Source organism: Culicoides brevitarsis, chromosome 2 (genome assembly GCF_036172545.1).
Source record: "Culicoides brevitarsis isolate CSIRO-B50_1 chromosome 2, AGI_CSIRO_Cbre_v1, whole genome shotgun sequence".
Taxonomy (NCBI): Eukaryota; Metazoa; Arthropoda; class Insecta; order Diptera; family Ceratopogonidae; genus Culicoides; species Culicoides brevitarsis.
The window spans coordinates 22,969,985-22,990,706 of NC_087086.1; the positions used below are offsets into that span (position 1 = coordinate 22,969,985).

At 29.0% G+C, this 20,722-nt stretch overlaps 3 protein-coding genes across 12 annotated transcripts; 1 reads left to right on the forward strand and 2 right to left on the reverse strand.

Annotated features, from left to right (window-relative positions):
* On the reverse strand, window positions 1–799 carry LOC134831231 (phosphatidylinositol-glycan biosynthesis class F protein). Its single transcript, XM_063844906.1, has one exon. It carries the CDS (start codon window positions 706–708, stop codon window positions 34–36), a length of 675 nt encoding a protein of 224 aa, XP_063700976.1. The 5' UTR covers window positions 709–799; the 3' UTR covers window positions 1–33.
* A 1,492-nt stretch (window positions 800–2,291) lies between these two features.
* Window positions 2,292–6,927, reverse strand: LOC134831955 (epsin-2). 6 transcript variants are annotated; one of them, XM_063845801.1, is made up of 8 exons: window positions 6,785–6,911; window positions 5,867–5,905; window positions 4,307–5,505; window positions 4,094–4,232; window positions 3,811–4,025; window positions 3,649–3,744; window positions 3,361–3,585; window positions 2,292–2,961 (listed from the first exon to the last, which is right to left on the reverse strand). In XM_063845801.1, coding segments are annotated over exons 2-8 (1,944 nt in total). In that variant the 5' UTR covers window positions 5,868–5,905; window positions 6,785–6,911; the 3' UTR covers window positions 2,292–2,892. The 6 variants fall into 6 exon arrangements, with proteins under 6 accessions (XP_063701871.1, XP_063701877.1, XP_063701873.1 ...); XM_063845807.1 differs by lacking the exon at window positions 3,361–3,585 and adding an exon at window positions 3,122–3,165 and having other exon boundaries at window positions 6,785–6,910; XM_063845803.1 differs by lacking the exon at window positions 6,785–6,911 and adding an exon at window positions 5,960–6,041.
* A 358-nt stretch (window positions 6,928–7,285) lies between these two features.
* On the forward strand, window positions 7,286–20,561 carry LOC134831956 (formin-binding protein 1-like). 5 transcript variants are annotated; one of them, XM_063845812.1, is made up of 11 exons: window positions 7,286–7,597; window positions 11,630–11,745; window positions 12,903–12,953; window positions 14,901–15,336; window positions 15,405–15,583; window positions 15,642–15,831; window positions 18,114–18,442; window positions 18,507–18,590; window positions 18,854–19,008; window positions 19,064–19,214; window positions 19,413–20,561. In XM_063845812.1, the coding sequence occupies exons 1-11, from the start codon at window positions 7,574–7,576 to the stop codon at window positions 19,471–19,473; spliced, it is 1,776 nt and encodes a 591-aa protein (XP_063701882.1). In that variant the 5' UTR covers window positions 7,286–7,573; the 3' UTR covers window positions 19,474–20,561. The 5 variants fall into 5 exon arrangements, with proteins under 5 accessions (XP_063701882.1, XP_063701881.1, XP_063701880.1 ...); XM_063845811.1 differs by having other exon boundaries at window positions 18,087–18,442; window positions 19,413–20,560; XM_063845810.1 differs by having other exon boundaries at window positions 18,087–18,442; window positions 18,851–19,008; window positions 19,413–20,559.
* Window positions 20,562–20,722: the final 161 nt, after the last annotated feature.

Consider the following 20,722-nt stretch of genomic DNA (forward strand, 5'->3'; position numbering starts at 1 on the left):
TTTACTAACAAATAATTACTTTTATTTTCATTACTATAGTATTGATTTCTTTTTTATCTCATTTTTAGCATTAATCAACATTGTTCTCAAAACGAAAAATACACATCCAAGTAAGTGTCCACCAATTGCTCCCACTACTTGTGGGATTGGATACGTTTGATAGGGTCTGTCCCAATCCAGAGGCATCGCTATTGAGCTTCCCCAACTACCCAAAATAGCTCCAATCGCAGCATATTGTAAAAAGTCCAAATGTTGTTCAGCAATTAGCTTTCCCAACTCCAATTTACTTGAAAGCATAACAAGTACAGCACAACGAGGTCCGACAAATAGTTGAATTGGAAGGAGGCTAATGCATGTCAGGATCAATGAGAAATAAATCGTTGCCTCTAAATTAGTGGCTCCCAATGCAAAAGCTACTACAATGATTGCAAACAAGAATATTGTAACTGTTTTTAACAAATCTTTGATGAAACTTAACGTCCCATAATTATTGTGCTTGCCAGTTGCATTAGGAAATGCGTTTCCTGGTATTTGAAAGCATTTTTGTATTATAAAAAATTTAACTATCTCAACACCGAGAGTCGCAGGAAAAACAAAGTAAAATACGTTTTGAAAATTTTTAGTTTGTCCTATGAAAACACCCAAAGCCGTTGTGGCGAGAGAGATTGTTAAGCACACAAATTGTGGCCACAAATATTGTGTGCTCATAATATTTGATTATTTGTACTTTATTAAATAAATATGAATGTTTTACAAATAGAAATATTAGATATTATTGAATTCGTTCGGCCTACTTGCATTTGAATGTATGAATAATATGACCCATAGCATAATATAATCGTTTTTTCGGATTCAAAAATTTCATAACGTTAAAAATGATATTTATGTTTTTAATTTTAGAATTAACTCATCTTTTACGGCTGTGAATTTCCATTTTTGAATATAAAAATAATAAAATCTAAAATATGTTTTCTAATAGGAATTTTATTTATACTGTGCCAAAACTCATACGGATTTAAAGTTTTATATAAAGGTTGCTAAAACTGTAAAAGTTGTGAGATGCAAATCGGATAAGTTTGAAATAGAAAATTAAATTAAAAATTACTAATTCATAAATCATATTGTCGGAATACTGTTTGAGTACGAAAAAACATTATTTGACACTTTTCACATTACCTCCAACTCAGCCAAAGAACCCGAAAAATGGCGAAAAATACATGATTGAAGACTTGATACACTATATACGAGGAAATTGTTCAGTTTAAGGCTCTCTATATTCCTATCAAGGGATTTCTCTGTTGCTGCAATTTTTTTGTTTTATTTGTTTTTGAGATCCAAAATGATATGATACATTTTTGAAATTGTTAGTGTTCTCCCTATATACATGTCGGCATGCATGCATGCAGCATATATGTCGACATGCATGCAGCCTAAAATTTACATGTCGACATGTAAAATATGAAAATAAAATTATTTTGATGAAAAAAAATTTTTTTAAAGAAAAAAAATTAAAATATTTTTACTTTTTTAGTAGCTTTTAAAGACCGATACAATAAAAGTCAAATGTTTTGGGTTAAATAGCTTTTAAAAACATTACGACAAATTGAATTTTTTAAGATTTTTCATATTTTTGAACAAAACTTTTGAGATTTGAAAAAGAGGTTGACTATAATTTTTTTTATCAATAATGGAAAAGTTTCAATGAAAAAAAAAATGAAAACGAAAATAGATATTTTTCAGATTGGTTAAGCTACATAATGGTAAAAAATTACTTAAATTTTAAATATGTCTTAATTTGAAAATCGATATTCGACATCACAATATGATATTTTAAAAAATTTATTAATTTTTTTTTCATCAATTTTGAAAATTATTTTATTAAATTCTTTATACAATTATTAATTCATTTTTTATTTAGTGTGAAAAAAAATTTTTTTTCTTTAAAAAACTGAAATTTGGACTATTGAAATTTGTGAGTATGTTGCATGCATGCAGCATGCATGTCGACATATATGCTGCATGCATGCATGGTTTTTTTACATGCAGCATGTGCCGAACACTAGAAATTGTACTTGCGTCTTAACATGCTCGACTCTGCTAAAATAATTAAAAGAACAGAGTTGAAGCACTTTTTAAAAACTTAAATTACTATTAACTACTATTACAATCCCCACGTTTTTTAGTACATCACCACCATTGTCATAGTCAGGCTAATATGATAACGTACTCAGCAGTAAAAACTAAAAGAAAAGAACACTTGCATTTTTTTTTTTATTTTATTACTTGTTCGAATTTATCTTATGTAAATAGTTTATACATGTGTATAATATATACCTACTATAAATATAAATACATTGCATAATTTGAATGTTTAATGTTATTCTTCAATCAGTTAAAATCATAAATGTATATGAAGAAAGTAGTAAAGAACAGTAGAACCATTTACATATTGATTATTTTTATTATGTTTTTGTAAAATACAATATGATTTTTTGAGTAAGTTGTTAATTGTAAGTAGTAATTTTAATTTATAAAAATGTATGAATTAAGGCATTTGAATTATTCAATCTGTGTACTTGATCGAATCTCGGTCTCTCTCTTAAAATGTTTTTTATTTTAATTTTTATGTTTTCAGCAATTTTATTTTTCCTTTTCAGCTCAGCTCAAACTCACTACAGTTGCAAAATACAGTCCCACTTTAAAGCTTAAAAACTAATAATATGTTTATTTCTATTTTAATATGTTTATCTTTTTTTCTTTCACTAACTTGAATATTTTTTATATTTATCAATAATTTTTTCTTATACTGGTTACAAAAATAAAATATTTGATTTTCATGGTACAATTTATCAAAACAGCATAATGAACACTACATTTTTTTTTTAAATATTTTTAAGACAAAAATGGATTTGAAGAGTTTTGATTTGGTTGTGTCATCCAGGGTGAAGGGTTATTGTTGATCTAAATGAAGATATGAAAATAAGAATAATTAGTATGATCAAAATTATTTGAAATATTAATGCATAAACTATAACTGGCATAAAATTTAACTATAAAATGAAGAATAAGTTCAACAAAATATTGAATTATAAAAAAAAACTATTCGTGAAAAGAGTATTACCAATACACTACACATTATTTAAATGTCCAAGCTCCCATTGATTGCTAAATTTTTGTAAATTTTTTTATGAAACAAATCATTAGAAATTTATACGGATTAGAATGAGAAAGTAAATGAGATAATTTATTTATTATAATATCAGGTGTTTTTTATAATGATGAATCTACTTATAAATTCGGTTTCAGGCGATAATACTACTACTGAGTTGTATAATTTTGCCGAATAAGACAATTACTCACACAATCAAAAGTTTTGAAACAGTGTAAATCAGAAGTTGACTGTGACTTTGTTATTAATTGACAATCACGAGCATTATCAAGATAATAAAATTCATTTGTTTCATATTTGTTCAAATTAATTATGGAATCATCATTATAATCACACTCGTTTTCATTTTTAAACGGTGTTTGTTTTTCTGAAATCTGATCAATGGTTGAACACTCGAAAAAGAGCTCTTCACCATTCTAATATTCACATTAAATTTAGTGTCTTCTTAAAACAGAACTGTCTTTATAGCTAGATCTTACCTGATTGTTTGAATTTGTATTAACTGGGGCCCAAGGATCTTGATTAACTGCTACAGCAAATGGTTGTTGTTGTTTCAATTGATTGATAGATAAGACCTGGAAAACAATATGATCAAACATTGAGCCGTTATGTAGCAAAGCAAAACCACAAAAGAATTTTACCGGAGGCTGATTTTGCTGGAACAAATTATTTCTTGTAGGCTGAATGTCTCCAAATGGGTTAAATGGAGTCGAGTTGTTAGATGGTACAACTGGCTTCACCAAATTATCCAAATTAACAAGTGCCGCATTTTCCCCTAAGAATGATTGTGGTGTTTTTGTTTGTGATTTTTTCGATGTGCCAGATGGTGAATCATCCAAACCAAGTAAATTATTTACTGTAAATAAGATATTATATTACAGATAAGATTAGATGGAACTTGAACAAATAAAATAAAGTGCTTACATTCATTGTTATTGTTCTTCGGTGCATTTATTGAAGGAGACAATCGATTGCTCGATTCTTTTGCCCGATTAGAAATGATGTCAAAATCATCTAGATCATTAGATGGTGATGTAATGGCTCCGACTGGTGACGGCCGTGTCTGTAAAAATAATGGTTGTAAGACAAATATACATATATACAGGAATCAAAGATATAGACAAACAAAGTACATACACCAAATTCATGCGAAGTATCAGATGTTGGAATACCCCAAGGGTCGACTTGCTTATGTGCAATAGAATCACCTATTTGCCAGGCATCTGTGGTAGAAGTTTTTGCTTTAGAAGGGGGCTTTGAGAGCCAAGGATCAACATTAGCATTTCCATTGGTTGGTTGTCGCATAGTGTCCGCCCAATTCTCTACCGAGCTGTTAGACGTAATTGAAGGTGATTGGGCTCTTGCGTTCCAGGCAGGTGAAGCGGTTTTATTGGGTGGCAACCAGGGATCTGTTGATAAAACGGAAGGAACAAAACCTGGTGCTGGAGCACCGCCAGAATTGAATCCCCATGCATCATCTGGTGCTGCACTTGGCTGCGAAATGCTAGCTGCACCGAATGAAATATCCAGTAAGTCCATCAAGTGACTACTATCTTGCTTCGGTTTTTTTTCAACTGAGTCAGGTTTCTTAAAGTCTTGTTCACTTTGGCTCAAAGCCAGCTGTAGACGCACATCGTCACTTCGTCTTTTTGCCTCTTCTTGTTCTGCTTCTTCGCGGGACATTGCCATTGCCAGTTGCAGTTGTAGTTCTTCCTCACCAACCGTTTGCGGACGTACAAATTCCATGTCTGTAGCAACACGCGGAGGTTCTTCTTGCCAACCTGGAGGCATTTCACGATTAGATGGTCCGTCAATTGAACCATCACTGCCGAAACCGTTTGCAGAGCGAGCAAACCGTTCTTTGGCCTTCAAAGAACGAGCACGTTCATTTTTCAGTCTTTCATCATCGCGCAACAAGGCGACAAGTTGTTTTGCCTTTTCTCTAACATGTGTTCCTTGATCTTTTCCCTCCTCCAAATATTGGAATTCTTTCAATGTTTGAATGGCATAAATGTTCTCTCTACATTGCTGGGCGACCTTTTCCGAGCCAGTTTTTATAAGGTATTCAAGTAAGAGCAAAGCTTTATAGACATGACGCCAGTTTTTGCCATGATCGTTTGTTCGTTTCCACACCATTGACATGATTTCCGAGAAGGCAACTACGTTGTATGTCAAGTCGGCTATTTCAGCCATCAGTGTTGAGGAAGGGCCCCATGGATCGTTAGAGGTTGCCTCTCGGACCTTAACTTGCGCATCCGAATAGTTATGGGCCAGATTTTTTATGTTTCTTCGTAAACCTGCTACGTTCATCTGCATATCAACTGTGTTTTTCTTCACTAAAATTGTACCAAAAGAATTGAGTAGATTAAGAGTGTTATGTCAAACAGTGTTGTATGAAAATGGGAATTACAGTAATTACACTGTTGGAAATAGTACGTTTTATAGTACACAATAGAAGCATTTTTGTCAAACTAGTCATGAAGCTTCATATTTGTATGTAAGACAAATGAACAACAATAGTTTGACAGAGCGAAGAAATGATTAGTTCCTTAAAACAAAAACTTCCGACTGCAGTATAAATATTTTCAATTTCTTCTTGCTATCAGAAAACATTGAACGAATTTAAAATGGTAGCAATAAATATGTTTTTATGATTCGGGTATTTATATGAAATATACATATTAAGAAGTGACTTACTGTTAATGCTTTTACAATAAAGGTGAGTCAAGTCCAAAGCTAAAAGATGAATTAATTGGTATTTTATTATTTTGAACGATAAAATATAGTCACTGATTAATATTTAAAGTCGGTCATTTTGACAATTTTGAATAATATCGTATACAAAACAAAATATTTGTGTTAATTGAGAAAAAAAAACTTGTTTAGGCTGTAAAAAGATACAGTTCAATAATAAAAAAACAAAGTGAAATGCAACTTGGAAATGGTATACTCCAGTTAATTAAATTAAATTTGCTGACTGATGTCAAGTCCTTGTGTCACGGATTAGCTTTTCGTCGAGCGTGTGTTAAAATATGGTATAATATTAAAATATGGTGCCGAAGCCATTTAATATATTTAGGTGTTTTCTTGCATTAGTCATCGACATCACGCGTTTTATAAAAACTACCTTTTTCATAACATTTAATCTGGTAGTCATTGCGAGATGCAAATTTTTAAAAATCAAAGCTTTTTACGTGAACGTACGATAAAATAAAATTATCCGATCTCTTCAAATCGGTAATTTCATCAATTGTTCTAAAATGGTAGTGAAACATATGCCCTACTTCTTAAAACACACATTTTGTTTGATAAATTGTTTACGTGTGTCTGTTTTCTGAGAGGACAAAGAACTTTTACGCTCAAGTTTGGATGAATATAAGGCAACATAAGGAAATCACTTGTATTTACATTACGTGATGGCGATTTTTGCGTGATGTTATGACTGCTTGATATTTTTCGTGAGACACAAAAAGCCTTGATACAGCTGCAACACCAAGAAACTCAAAGATAGAAAGTCAGTAAACAAAGCGATCTAATGAACACAAATATTATTCAAATATGTACTTTTAACAATTTTTCATATTCAAATTGTATTAAATTTATTTTTTCACTTACCAAATACACTTAGGTCAAGGTAATTCAATTACACATGTAAATTTTATATAAATAATTTGGATCCTAATTTGTTAATTCGATTCCAGCAGCAAAAAATTATTTCGCAACCTAATTACTGTTTTCGCTCGTAAGAAGACTCTGACAACTGGATTTTTTTCGAGCGAAGACAGTAGTGAGTCGAAAACAAGTGATAAACCAGCGCCACCTATATACGCAGTGGTGGATACGGGAACTACGAAAAGCGCCATCTATATACGTAGTGGGCGATCCGGGAACTAAAATGAGACGTTCAAAATCGTTAAGAAATTGCCTCTGCCAATTCACTCAGTATATCCGTAGATTTTTTTACCAATTTTTTTAGCTTTTTGTGCATATGTGAGGTCTTTAAATCGGTCATCTCGCCTTTGAAAACAATACTCTATGTGTCCCATATTTTTTTTTACAAAAAAATTCAGCAAAAAATCAAATACCCTGAATTACACACACACTGACACACAATGAATCAGTTGTATTTTTTTCGCGTACGGAGACGGTCGTGTTCTGAAAAAATATTTTATGGCCTGGCGAATCAGCCGATTTGCAGTTATTTGACTACTAAAACTTGAGCTTAAGTGACTATTTGACAGTTGTTCAGGGCCAGAACGGAATTACACTTCGCCCTTTGAGGTTTAAACCAGTTTAAACCTGCATCAATTGACACTTGGCATACATTTTATTTCTGCAGTGAAAACAAACAGATTGCGTAAAAAATTGGAGGAAACCTTAAAGTAAACCAAGAGATAGACCATCATGTCGTGGGGAAATGAGTTATGGGTGAGTATTATGAAACTCTGAAAAATGAGACTCGCCCTATTTGGATAAACACTCACGTACCTCAACGTACGTCCATACAGAATGAAGAAAATGGCTTGATTGCATATAAGTGATTTGACAAAATGAAAAAATATGTATCTTTATTTATAAAATATTGATGGAAAAGTGAAATTGAAAATACTATTCAAAGAAAAAAGAGATAAACAAGAAGAAAAATGTGGTGATACTGTGAAAATTATTAAAAATACCATTTAATCATCCTGTATGTCTGACTTTTTTACACACACAAACGCATTTATAAAGCAAAGGCACAAGTGAATCAATATAAAACAACTTTTAAAGTGTCTTATGTGTTAGAAACCTGATTATATTTATATTTATATACGTGTATATGTTTTTTATAAAAGTAGTTTGTTCAGTTTTATAGCTTTTTTCTTCTTGTCTGTTTGTGTTTTTGCATTCCTTTCTATTAACAATCAATGGAAAAAATAATGTATAAATACAATATACATACATAAAAAATGAAGATCTCTTGAAGCATGTACACTTTTGTTTTGTATATTTGATATTACCCATTCCCTTTTTACAAAAAAAAAAACGATTCGCTTAAACAAATACTTTCTGATAAGAACTATGTCATTCAATTGGTCATCACATATAGTTCATTGAAATAAAAGCACTTAACAAAGAATACTGAAACATCAAAAAAAAATATGCGAATTATTTATATTTACTAAACTGTAGAGCAACCCGTGACACGGTAACGTATGCTTACAGTATATATTTACTTATCCTTTTATAAAGTAATCACTGTAAGTTGTTACGCTGTAAAGTTGTGAAAACAGTTAAATGTGGTTTCGAATATGTCATTTCAAGTGTTTTCGGGAGTAAAATATTTAAAAAAAATAAATAAAAGTTGTATTTTAAATAAAATGCTTAATGAAAGATATGTTGGTACTTAGTCTTTAAAACAAAAATCGAAATGTTTGTTCAATAAAAAGAAATATATTGATTAAGAAATAATTGACAGAGGAAAATAGTTGTACATACATTAATGTAAAAATTCGTACTATAAAATGTAAAAATACCAGATACCATCATATATTTTTAATAAAAATCCAGTAATAAGAGTGATAAGAGTTTCCTTAAACCAATGATTCATCTAGACTCATTAAAAAATCTACGCAAGAGCAATTTACAAGGGCAACTGTCTTTGCTATGTTAGTGGTAGTTGGATAAATTTGATGAGTCACAGCTGACTTGTTTGATTAACTAAATAGGTATTCAAATATGATGTTAGACCAGCAAAAATGTTAAACATAGTTATAATTATTTAAACCAACTGTCGAAAATGTTTTGGATTTCATAGATCTACATAAAAATTTTAGAACTTCTCAAAGTTTTGCTAGTTATGTAATCTTGAAAATTAACAGAGGTGTCCATAATTATTACTTTTATTGTAGTATATGTTCCATATACTACTTTGTTTTTGGTGCATAAAAAAGGCCCATTTTGTGATACCCTACCGAAAAAACGTCGAAAAATTGTCTGAATCAAAGGCTAATAGGTTCTAAATGATAGTAAACATTCCAAACAATACGAATTGAGGCATTAAATTTACGGACTTGAACGAAAATTCTTACGCCCAGGACTCAAAGATGGAAAAAATGACGAAAAAATTACATTTTTTGAGCAAAAAAGTATCCTTATTTTCATAGCCGAGAAATTTTCGAAAAATTTTTTTTTTCAAAATTTATATTCTCAATTTTTTTTATTTTTTTTTTTTAATTTTAAAAATTTTTAAATTTTGGACAATAATTTTTCATAAACTAAACATCGACTCGGTACACAAACGGGTTATGTAACAAACATATACTACAATTCGAATTTGCTTTGCTAATTCAAGGTACTTTAAATTTTATATTTAAAAAAAAATCACAACGAATGGTGTCAAATTTCACAATTGAACATTCATCTACGATTTTTATGTTATTGTAGTAAATAATGTGTCATATTTCTTTTAAATTTACTTGTAAGTTTTTTTTTGTATGTTAATCTTTAAAAATACATTTATGAAAAAGTTGCAGAATTTGTTAACATAATATATAACTAAATACATATACAATACAATAATGTTTTATTCCTTCGACTTAGTTTACATGAAATGACTATACCTACTTAAGTTACATAATTAATTTTATAAACTTTTAAAGGGACTCTACAAAGGCACAGATTTTAACAATAAACGATATCACAAAAAATAGAATACTCAATAACTAAATACATATATAATGCCCTTTTGAAAATTTTCCAAAAAAATGTTTTAACTTTGAATTTACGCAATTTTTTACAAATTTAACAAATACCATGTCTTTTGTGTTGACAAGTTTTAACAATGTTGGTGTGAAGACACACAATAGCAATCCAACTTACATATACCTACAAAGAAAATAACTTAATGAGCAAAAATAAAAACCAGAGATTTCATTTGTTTTGATTGTTTACCATTTCATCACAATTAAACATTTTTTCTCTGTAAAACCAGTGGCGGCCCAGAGATTCCTGTAAAACAAAATTATTTAAAATAGGACTTAAATTGTTGAAAAAGGCCCAATAGCCTTAGGGCCAATTTTCAGTTAATCCGCCCCTGTGTAAAACTATCATACAAAGCTTATGAAAATTGTTTTAAACTCTAATTTTTGGTCTTGAAATGAAAATCGCAAATTGTAAATTATTGTAAAATTTAACATGTATTGTCGTCTTCAAGTCTTCAAGTGGCAACGAGCTTATTTTTCAATTTCTTTCACAAATGAAGAAAGAATGCAAAATATATCGCTCTACTTATTTTCAATATGTACAATTGTATCTATAGAATTGTGTTGTGTGAATTGTTGCTTGATAAATGCATGTTCTACAGCTTAGATGATTCCTTATGATGTCCTTTCAAATTATTCAATTAAACTTGAATAATTTTTTAAATTTTGATCGTGAAGCTCTCTGTAGACATGATATTTTTAGAACAATAACGTGTTTCTTCAAAAATAAATTACATAATGCAACACCAAAAAATCTCAATGTACTAGTGAATATAATTGAATGGTAAGTAATGCAATTCAAGTAACAAGTTCTTCGTAACTTGCTTCATTAAAACATAAATAGTAATACTGTGCTTTTTCATCATACAACGATGCTAACAGTACAGTAACAGAAAGTACAGTTTTTGTTCGTTTTTAGCGGTTTGAGAGATTTATACGATTTTTAGATAGAGCATCTTGGGTATATTACTTGGAATGTTGTTGACTTTCTTGACTTCCTTTTAATTTTATCATTCACAGTAAAGCATATACATCTACTAGATGTTACAAATTACATACTTACATATACGTAAGCACTATGCATTAAATTTATATGAAAAGAACGAATCACTGATAAGTGAAGAAAACAGTATATACATCTATATTTTAATGCTATTTATATTCCTAAATATATTTTTGTTTTTGGGTGCATTCAAGAATCCTCATCGATGGAAATCAATGATTTTTTACACATTTTTTCCATCGAACGCGTTCAAGTTAAAAAAGATGGATTGTTCGGTTCATCGAAAAACACCATAAAATGTTAAAATATGTCATAAAAGTCAAAAATATTCTTCAAAAAATCATAATGGAAGCGATGAGCATTCTTGAATGCACCCTTTATCACTTTTTTTACAAGTTATTTTTGCAAAACCTTATACGATTGATTTGATATATATAATAGAATTGAGTCAAAAATTTCACTTTGAACAATAAAAGTATACGATGATGGCATCCAAATGAGCATTGTTAGTTCTAATAAAGACAAAAGTGCTCATTTCTCTGATGTTGTGATGATAAAGTTACGAAAAATTGCAAACAACCATCAATCTGCACAGGAACAGAGAAAATACTGTCTATGAGGACAGTTATGACACCAACAACAATCCATTACAAAAGTTTCTCACATACATTTATAGAGTATTGTTAATTTTTTATCTATTCATTTATGTTACAGGATCAATACGATAACATCTCATCTCACACGCATAAAGGAATTGAGTTTTTAGATAAATATGGATCGTTTGTTAGGGATAGGTGTGCCATTGAGATAGACTATGCGGCTAAATTAAGGTAAGTCTACTTAATTATTATAAAATAAAATTAGTATACTGTGTTAAATTACTGATATGTATATATTTTTGTTCTATTCGAATTTATCCTTACATGCTCACAAACATTTCCACTTTATAAAAACAAACTATGTGATATACAAACAAAGTCAGATGATTTTTTTAATTTAAAAATTGATTTCAATGCAAGCTTAGTCGCATCCGAATGAAATATATGAGCTATTTGTGATAGTTACGAATACTGAGCTATTGTTTTTCATGTGATTAGCATTGAAGAAATTTTAAATCAAATCCGCTATACTATATACAACATAAAGATTTTGAAGTCGTTATTCGTTATATTAATTATATTTTATGCTCTTTATATAGATAAAACACACTAATCTCGTAAAAAACAAGAAATGTATTTCATGTTTGACGATAATTTACAAACAAAGAATCATACTACTTCTATGTCTTACTACCTACTATAAGCAGAGAATTTCGACAAAAGTATAAATTGAATGTGGGTTGTAGATTCCGCTTGAAAAAAAAAGAATAAATTCAAAATTTAGTCTTGAAATAACACCTTCTTATTTTTCATAAAAGTTTTAATCTTCACTTCATTGATCACACCAATAATTAATTCCAATTCAAACAATTGGAAACGTTAATTTAATATTTATAACAATTTATTTTTGACAATAGCATTTTAATATCATAAATTTGTAAATTCTTAAACCATGAAGTAGCAATTTATGCTAAGTTCAAGGTAATTAACTTTGCTTCATTCACTTATTGGAAGCAAAATAATCCATTTTTTAACTTATGACATAGCTTTTTAGTTTTCTTTTTATTTTAGCCACTAAATGGTGTCTTCTAAAAAATATTTTCACATGTCTACTTTAATATATATAATAGATACTGTTTATTTGTCTGGTAAACTATGCATGAATACTTGAATATGCTTCAATGGATTGATTATTAAATAAAATGCATCCAAAGCAAAATAAGTCATTATAATAATAAATGCAAAAATATTGTCAAACATGAATTCAAAATTTATCAGACACCAGAGCCAAGTAAACTCCAGTAACCCATTAAAACACTCATTTTCCAATACTTGGTATTTGATATTGATATAAAATTTTACATTATTTTCCTTGCTTTATTTTTCAGACGACTAGTTAAAAACTACCAACCTAAAAAGAAAGAGGAAGAAGACTCTGAGTAAGTAATATTTAATTAAACAAATAAAAAAATCCTTGATTTACAAGTTCGACCTTTACAAATGGTATATTACACGGTTTCATTTTCAAAGAAGTCAAAAAAAGTTAATTAAGTTAAAAAAAAAAATAAAAATAATAAAAAAAGAAATTCAAAATAAAAGATCAAAAACAAATATTTATTTAGGATTGCAAAAACTTTAGATTTTAACATAAGCTTAAAAAATGCTTATGTGATTGAGTGCTTAACTAGAACTTTATTTAAGAATTTTTTTTTGCCACTATTTTTTTTTTGTTTCTAAAAGTTAGTTTATCGTATTTCATGATCAAAATCCCCAATTTTAGCGAAAAATATTGATCCGTTTAAAAGATAGCAAGGGCCTATATTTGGCTATTTTGGGAGCGTTTTCGAGCATCACCTTCATCTCATATCGTATGGAAAAATCAATTCATATGCAAAGTGTTGTATATCGTTGGAAAGAAGACAAAATTTCTGACAAAGTGACACCTATTTTGTTTTGATTTGGTTGAGTTCTTGAGCCTTTATTGTTCAATAAGTGCGTTTTTTTGACCATTTTTGGAGGTTTTTAAAGGCTGTGGGCAAATTCAATTGGTCAAGGTGCAAAATAATTGGTTTTAAAATGTTGCTGAGAAAATTTTGTATAAAAATGTAGAACATTGTTTGTGGATAAAGTTTGAAAAATGGAAGATATAGTGGACTAAAGTGCAAACTCGATGACCTTAAACTAATTTTATTTGTTTTTCAACTGAAGATCATTCTAAGAAGGTTATGAAGTATGACAGACTTTTGTGAAATTTTCTCAGTAACATTTTAAAACCAATTTTATCCCATTATGGCCCATTGAATTATCCGACAGCCTTTAAAAACCCTTAAAAATGACTAAAAAAACGTACTTTTTGAATCATAAGAGTTCAAAAGCTTTACCAAATTGTGCTGAAAATGATCTCATTTGATCAGAAATTTTTCCTCGTTCCAATGATATACAACACTTTGCATTTGGAATGATTTTTCCATTCGATATGAGATGAAGGTACCTCGAAAATGCCCCTAAAATAACCAAATATAGGTCCTTGCTATCTTTTTAACGGATCAATATTTTTCGCTCAAATTTCAGGTATCGTGGGGATTTCGATAATAGAACACGATAAACTAACTTTTAGAAACAAAAAAAAATTGTGGCAAAAAAAAATTCTTAAATAAAGTTGTAGTTAAGTGAAAATTGAGCTTAAGCCAAACAAATATTTTGGCTTTATATTCTTTTGACTTAAATTTAAATTAAAGATTAAATTTGAGTCAAAAGACTACCCAATAGCCTTGTACGCATTTATTGTTTTTTTGTTTAAATTTTAAAACAGAAATTAGTTTGTCATGACCATAGTTTTGGGTATTACATATTGGGTAAATGTATTTGTATTGTTTTGCGTTACCTCCTTCATCATAATTATGACAAATTACCATGGGGGATATAGAAAATTTTTCAAATACTTTTTCATATTAAATGACTTGAGAAATCAAGTTTTGCTAGCTTTTATAACGTTTTTAAAAAATTCTGACATTTTACACTATTTTACACAATTTTTGGAAAAGAAAAACGCTAATTTAATTACAATATCATAGAAATTAACTCAAAATTGAACAATTGTATTATTTTTCCATACGAAATAGTACTAAAAACAAAAATCTATAAAAATTTTCTATATCCCCCATCCCCCATGGATTTTTATTTCAAAAACGTACCGCGAAACAGGAATACCCTTAGTAAATATGTATATTGTTTATTGGATATGTGCCAACCAAATAAACATGTGTAGGTTAACTATTTAAAGATTTTTTTTTAAAGATTTCATGTTTTCAATAAATATTTAATGTACCTATACATGTATTTTTTTTTAATTAAAATTGCTACATCTTTTTGTTTTTATTTTTTAGATTTACATCCTTTCAGTCGTTTCGAAATGTTCTTAAAGAAATCGGTGACTTAGCAGGTCAAAGAGAAGTTGTAGCCGAAAATTTGCAACAACAAGTGTTGTCAGGCATTAATTTATTATCCAAAAATTTACGTGATGAACGTAAAAAAGCTTTGCAAGAGGGTCAAACTCTAACGCAAAATTTGCAAGCACATTATGGAGCTCTTGAAAGAGCAAAACGAAATTATGAAAAAGCGTACCGAGACGCAGAAAAGGCTGTTGAAAATTATCAGAAAGCAGATGCAGATCTTAATTTGAGTCGAGCAGAAGTGGAAAAGCAACGACATAATATGAATATGAAGTGTGCACAGTCAGATGATGCAAAAAACGAGTATGCTAATCAATTACAGAAGCTCAATCGACTACAATCTGTACATTTTGAAACAGCATTGCCAGATGTACGTATTTATTTTTAAAAAATTATTTAGTTAAAGACAAAAATAAAATTAATTATTATTGTTTTTAGGTATTTAATAGATTACAAGAGATCGACGAAAAACGTACTCGTGGTCTAAAAGAATTTATTAAAGGAGCTGCAGATGTAGAAGCGTCAGTAGCGCCAATAATTTCAAGATGTCTTGAAGGTATCGTTAAAGCCTCAGAGTCAATTAATGAAAAAGAGGATTCGATCAAAGTGATAGAAAGGTTTCACAATCCATTTAAGTTTCATTTTAAATTAGTTCTTAAACATGCATTTCATTAGGTATCAATCTGGATTTATGCCTCCAAATGATGTACCCTTTGAAGATTTATCTAAAATGGACACAAACAGTCAACATTCTAGTAACGCAGTTGGTGGTACGAATGTGAACCATATGACATCAAAGGGTACAGTAACGGCAAACAAACTAAAGAAACGTGTAGGAATTTTTGGAATATTCGGAAGTAACAAGGTAATTGACGCTTATCTTTTTGTATCTTCAAAAAGCGGGATGAATAAACATTAATATTTAAGCAGTTAAAAATGTCCCGTATTATATTAATTTTTTATTTCACATATTTTGTCTTCCCACGTTTTCATTTTTTATTTCAAACCCGGTGTCGGCTTACCGAAAAAATATATATGACTGTTTTTCAACGCGAAATATCTACTTCCTTTGTAAGTACCTCAGTGTTATCACTCAAAACAGTGCGTTTTTTTACAGTTTTACAAATTAAAAATATAACTAACATCTCATTCATATGATTTTTTTTGTTACAATATATAAAATTAAAAAAATCAAAAGTAGCACAAGCGCACCTTTATATTTTTTTTTTATATAAAATATCAAGAAAATCATCTTTCTATTAGAGACTTTAAGCACTCTACAGTTTTTTTTTCTACCCGGTTTTTGGGTCAAGTATTTAAAATACTTTATTCCGAATTTCTAACAAAAATTTTCACGTGATTGCTACAAAAAGCACAAACACGTTGACAGATTACAAAAAATAATAAGATTGCAAATTCTTTAAATATAACCACTAAAAATGGCAGAATTTTAACCGCAGAGACAAACCGGCAAAAACTGTGACTTTTAGATCTTTAAAATGATGAAATGTTTCAAAATAAATTTATTAGGTTTTATACAATACAATACAATAATGTTTTATTCTTTTGACTTAATTTACATGAGTGGACTATACTTAAGTTACATACATAATTTTATAAACTTTTAAAGGGACTCTACAATGGCACAGATTTTAACAGTAAAGGATATCACAATAAATAGAATACTTAACACTAATTAAAACTAATATCACAGCATCACGATCCTTATTAGGTTTTATAGGTTTTTCTAATATTAAAATATCTAGATATTACTATCATTTCTTAATAAGACAAAAACAAAATTGAAATATTTTGATTACTTTAAATAAATATTTTTATTTTGATTTAAAATTTTTGCATGCTGAAAATCGGGTTTCGAAAACTAGACTCTGGATTTTCTACTTATCACTATCATCTTTTAGCTCTTTCACGAATGATTTATTAATGTTATAGCTCTATATTACTTATGTTAGTTTAATTTCTATCGAAAAAATCCATCTTTTTAATATTCACCTCACAATTCCTTCACACAAAACTGTTGTAGATTGTCGCTTGAATAAATATTTTCTGTTGTTGTGCCTTTCAGAATTAACAAAATAAGTGTCGTGTTGTAACATTAAATCTTAAAGTAATTACAATGATTCGTTATTGAAAGTGAATTATTACATATTTTCTTACTTTGTCAAAATATTCTTTGGGGCAAAAATGTTAAAAATATTTTTCAGAATATTCCTATGCAAAAATAGCATTATGTAAAGCGAATAAATTTAATTTATTCATTTTTTGTCACCTTCCCTCAGTGGCGGATTTTCCTGTAGGCTAACAAGGCTGCAGCCTTACGACCCTGAGCATTCTGTAGAACAAAATTCTTTAAAATAGGCTCCAAAATTGTTCAAATGGTTGAAAAAGGTCAACTAGCCTTAGGCCGCATTGCCAGTTAATCTGCCACTGCCCTCTCTCTGTTTTTGTCGAAAAAATTCAGGAAAAAAAATAAAAATTTAAATATTTTTGACATTATTTGGCAATTTTTGATTGAAAAATTATCAAAATTTACTGTTTACTTTTAAATCATAAAAAAATTACAAGAAATTTGTGTTAACAAGATGTTTTCAATTCATATTTAGATGAAAAAATTTTTTAAGTCTCGTGAACAAAATAATTTTTTTACTTGAATTTTTTTTCTTTTGAGTTCAAATAAATTAAAATGTTAAAAAAATTAAATATATTTATTTTTTTATTTTCCCCCAAATGACAAAAAAAGCAAATATTAAATTTATTCGCCTTAAGCAAAAATCAATAAAATGTAAAATATATTTTCAAGAATTGCTAGCTTTCATTAAATTTGTTTTTTCCATCATCGTTACATAATACGTTAGAAGATCCTCGAAGCCTGCATTACTGTTAAGGTACGCGCGAAAGTTTTGAGTGTTTTAAAAAAGGAAAATTTGAATTTTATCATGTAGTTAAATGTATGAATTTCATTAACATAAAAGTAAAGATAACTAATTGAATCATTTTTATTTTAGATAGACATTTTTAAAATTTCTAGTGTTGCACTTTGTTGTGTGTTAAATGTGTTTTTGAAATAAAAAATTAATTTGCTAAATTATAATTTTTTAGAATTCTCTTGCACCGGACGGCATGAAGGAAGATTTCAGTGACCTACCGCCTACGCAACGCCGTAAAAAATTAGCAGCAAAAGTTCAAGAATTAACTACTAAAGTACAGCAAGAACAGGCTGCTCGCGATGGACTGATGAAAATGAAAGGAGTTTATGAGGCTAATTCGGTTCTCGGAGACCCCATGACTGTGGAAAAACAACTGAATGAGTCAAATCATAATTTAGAAAAATTGAAACAAGAATTACGAAAATATCAACATATGCTTGAACAAGCAACCAATCAATCAATATTGCAACAGAGTCCAAAGTCTGCAACGCGGCAAAATCATACTCAAAACGGCCAAAGAGGCTCAAGGTAAAATAATTTAAGAGAAATAATACCTTATGATTTTCATCGTAATCAAAAATTTCTCTTTTAGACATTCCAATGGTAGTGAACACCATGACCATCATCATAGTCGCGATGGTGAAGACCAACCAGATGACGCAGGAAGTTTAAGCAGGTCAGCATCTGAAAATAGTGTGACGAAGACGCAAAATGGGATCGAATCGAATAATCAGCCAGAATCTAATATTAACGGGTACATGTTGTGTGTCATGTCTCTATTAAATTTTATTTTTATAAATCACTTAATGTTCTTTAGAGACATTGTAAATTTTGTTTTTTTTTTTGCATGCTGATTTTGCGTTCTTTGGAAATCTCGTTCTTATTTAACATCAACTATTTCACAAAACTTATATTGTTTTCTTTTTGTTTCAATAGTAGCTCTGCCAGTCCTGAAAGTGGCCTAGGGACATCACATACATCTTTACCAGGTTCCGGTCAAGGAAGTGCAAGCGAACAAATCAACGACGATCATTTTTATGATCCAGAACCATTGCAGCCATTAGGTACTTGCCGAGCTCTCTATCCATTTGAAGGTATATTTTAGTTTCAAGTGTTCGCATTTTATATTAAAAAAATGATTTTCATTAGCGTCCAGTGAAGGCAGTATTCCAATTAAAGATGGAGAAGAATTACATGTGATTGAACTAGACCAAGGTGATGGTTGGACTCGTGTTCGACGGATGAATGAATGGACAGAAGGATTTGTTCCTACCACATATATTGAGATCACATTATTTGTGTAGGTGTCAAGTTGAAAATTTCTTTTGATTTTATGAGGTCACTTTAAACACAATCAAAATAATTGGTATAATTATTCTCTTCATCATACTATAATTGTTTTTCTCTCAATTTTTTTGCTCATGCTGCGATATTTTTAATGGATATTTTGGAAAATCAAAAAATAATCGATACAATAACAAAAACTAATGACCACTAGTGACGTGGAAGGTGTTGACCACTTGTATGTGAATATAGATAATAAGGCAGAGCAACAATAAGTTAACTTGCTAAATTAAAATATTAAAGTGTAAAACAAAAATATTAAAAAAATCTTCCTTAATTTCTGATAAATTTACATATATACTTATTTAAAACATAAATAAATATATTTTTTCATAGAATTTGTTTTAACAAATGCTCACCCAAATTTTTATGCCAAATTGAATAAATGTGACTGAATAACACTAACGTATGAATATTGGTTTGTATTTTTCAAAATTAATTTTTTATATTAACTTACCACTAATATTTTATCTTTCTACAAATATGTAAACACAATAAAACTCTATTTAGTATTATAAAAAAAAATCATAAATTAGGTTTACACACCAATCATAAAATAAATTAATAAGAATATTTGATAAATTTAATAAAATGGATAGTGTTTTTATTATGCAAAAATCCTTTAGTCATTTGATTTTTACAAAACTAACAATCAAAGCGTCACAGTTTGATTTCAGGTTGTTAAGATTAGTATTGTAAAATTATTTTAAATTTCACTTTTTTGTCCCACGGATAAAACCATTGGGTATTTAAAGCAGTCTAGGCAAAAAAAAAATAACAATGCAATTCTAGGACCTCCGTCTTATTTTGTCTGTAAAATTTGTAAATAACGCAAACAAAAATTAATTTAATGTTTCTTTGCTCCCGCTTCTAAGAATCTTAATACGACAAAAAGTCAAACGATTTAAATTAGTCGCTTTAGGCCACTCCAAATTTTTTTTGAACATTTTGTCTCATGACCCATTTCAAAAGTTAAAAATCCAAAGAGGCAAAATTGAAAAGTTGAAAAAAAGTTCTTGGGACAGAAAGTTCCAAAAAAATTTGGAGCGGCCTTATTTGATATTAAAAACTATCGAAAAAAATTTTATGAATTTGAATGAAAAGTTTGAAATTAGCTTTAATAATTTTTATATCAAATTAATGTTAGTTTCCTTTTTAATATTGTAAAATTAAATATTTAAATAGCACAATCAAAATAAAAAAAAATGTACTGTTAAGAGCAAAATCATTTACCGCTAAATTGTAAATATCATTTTATTTGTGTAAATTAAAACAATATTTTAATTAAACGTAATATTAAACATATTAAAAAAATCAGTCGTTAAATTAAGATGACTAGTATTAAAAATAACACGAACTAAATTAAAATAAAGAGTCATCAATAATAAAAAAAAACTGTGTATTATTAGCGAAGTGAAAGAAAAATTTATTATATTTATGAGTATAAGTTTACCTATTTTAAAT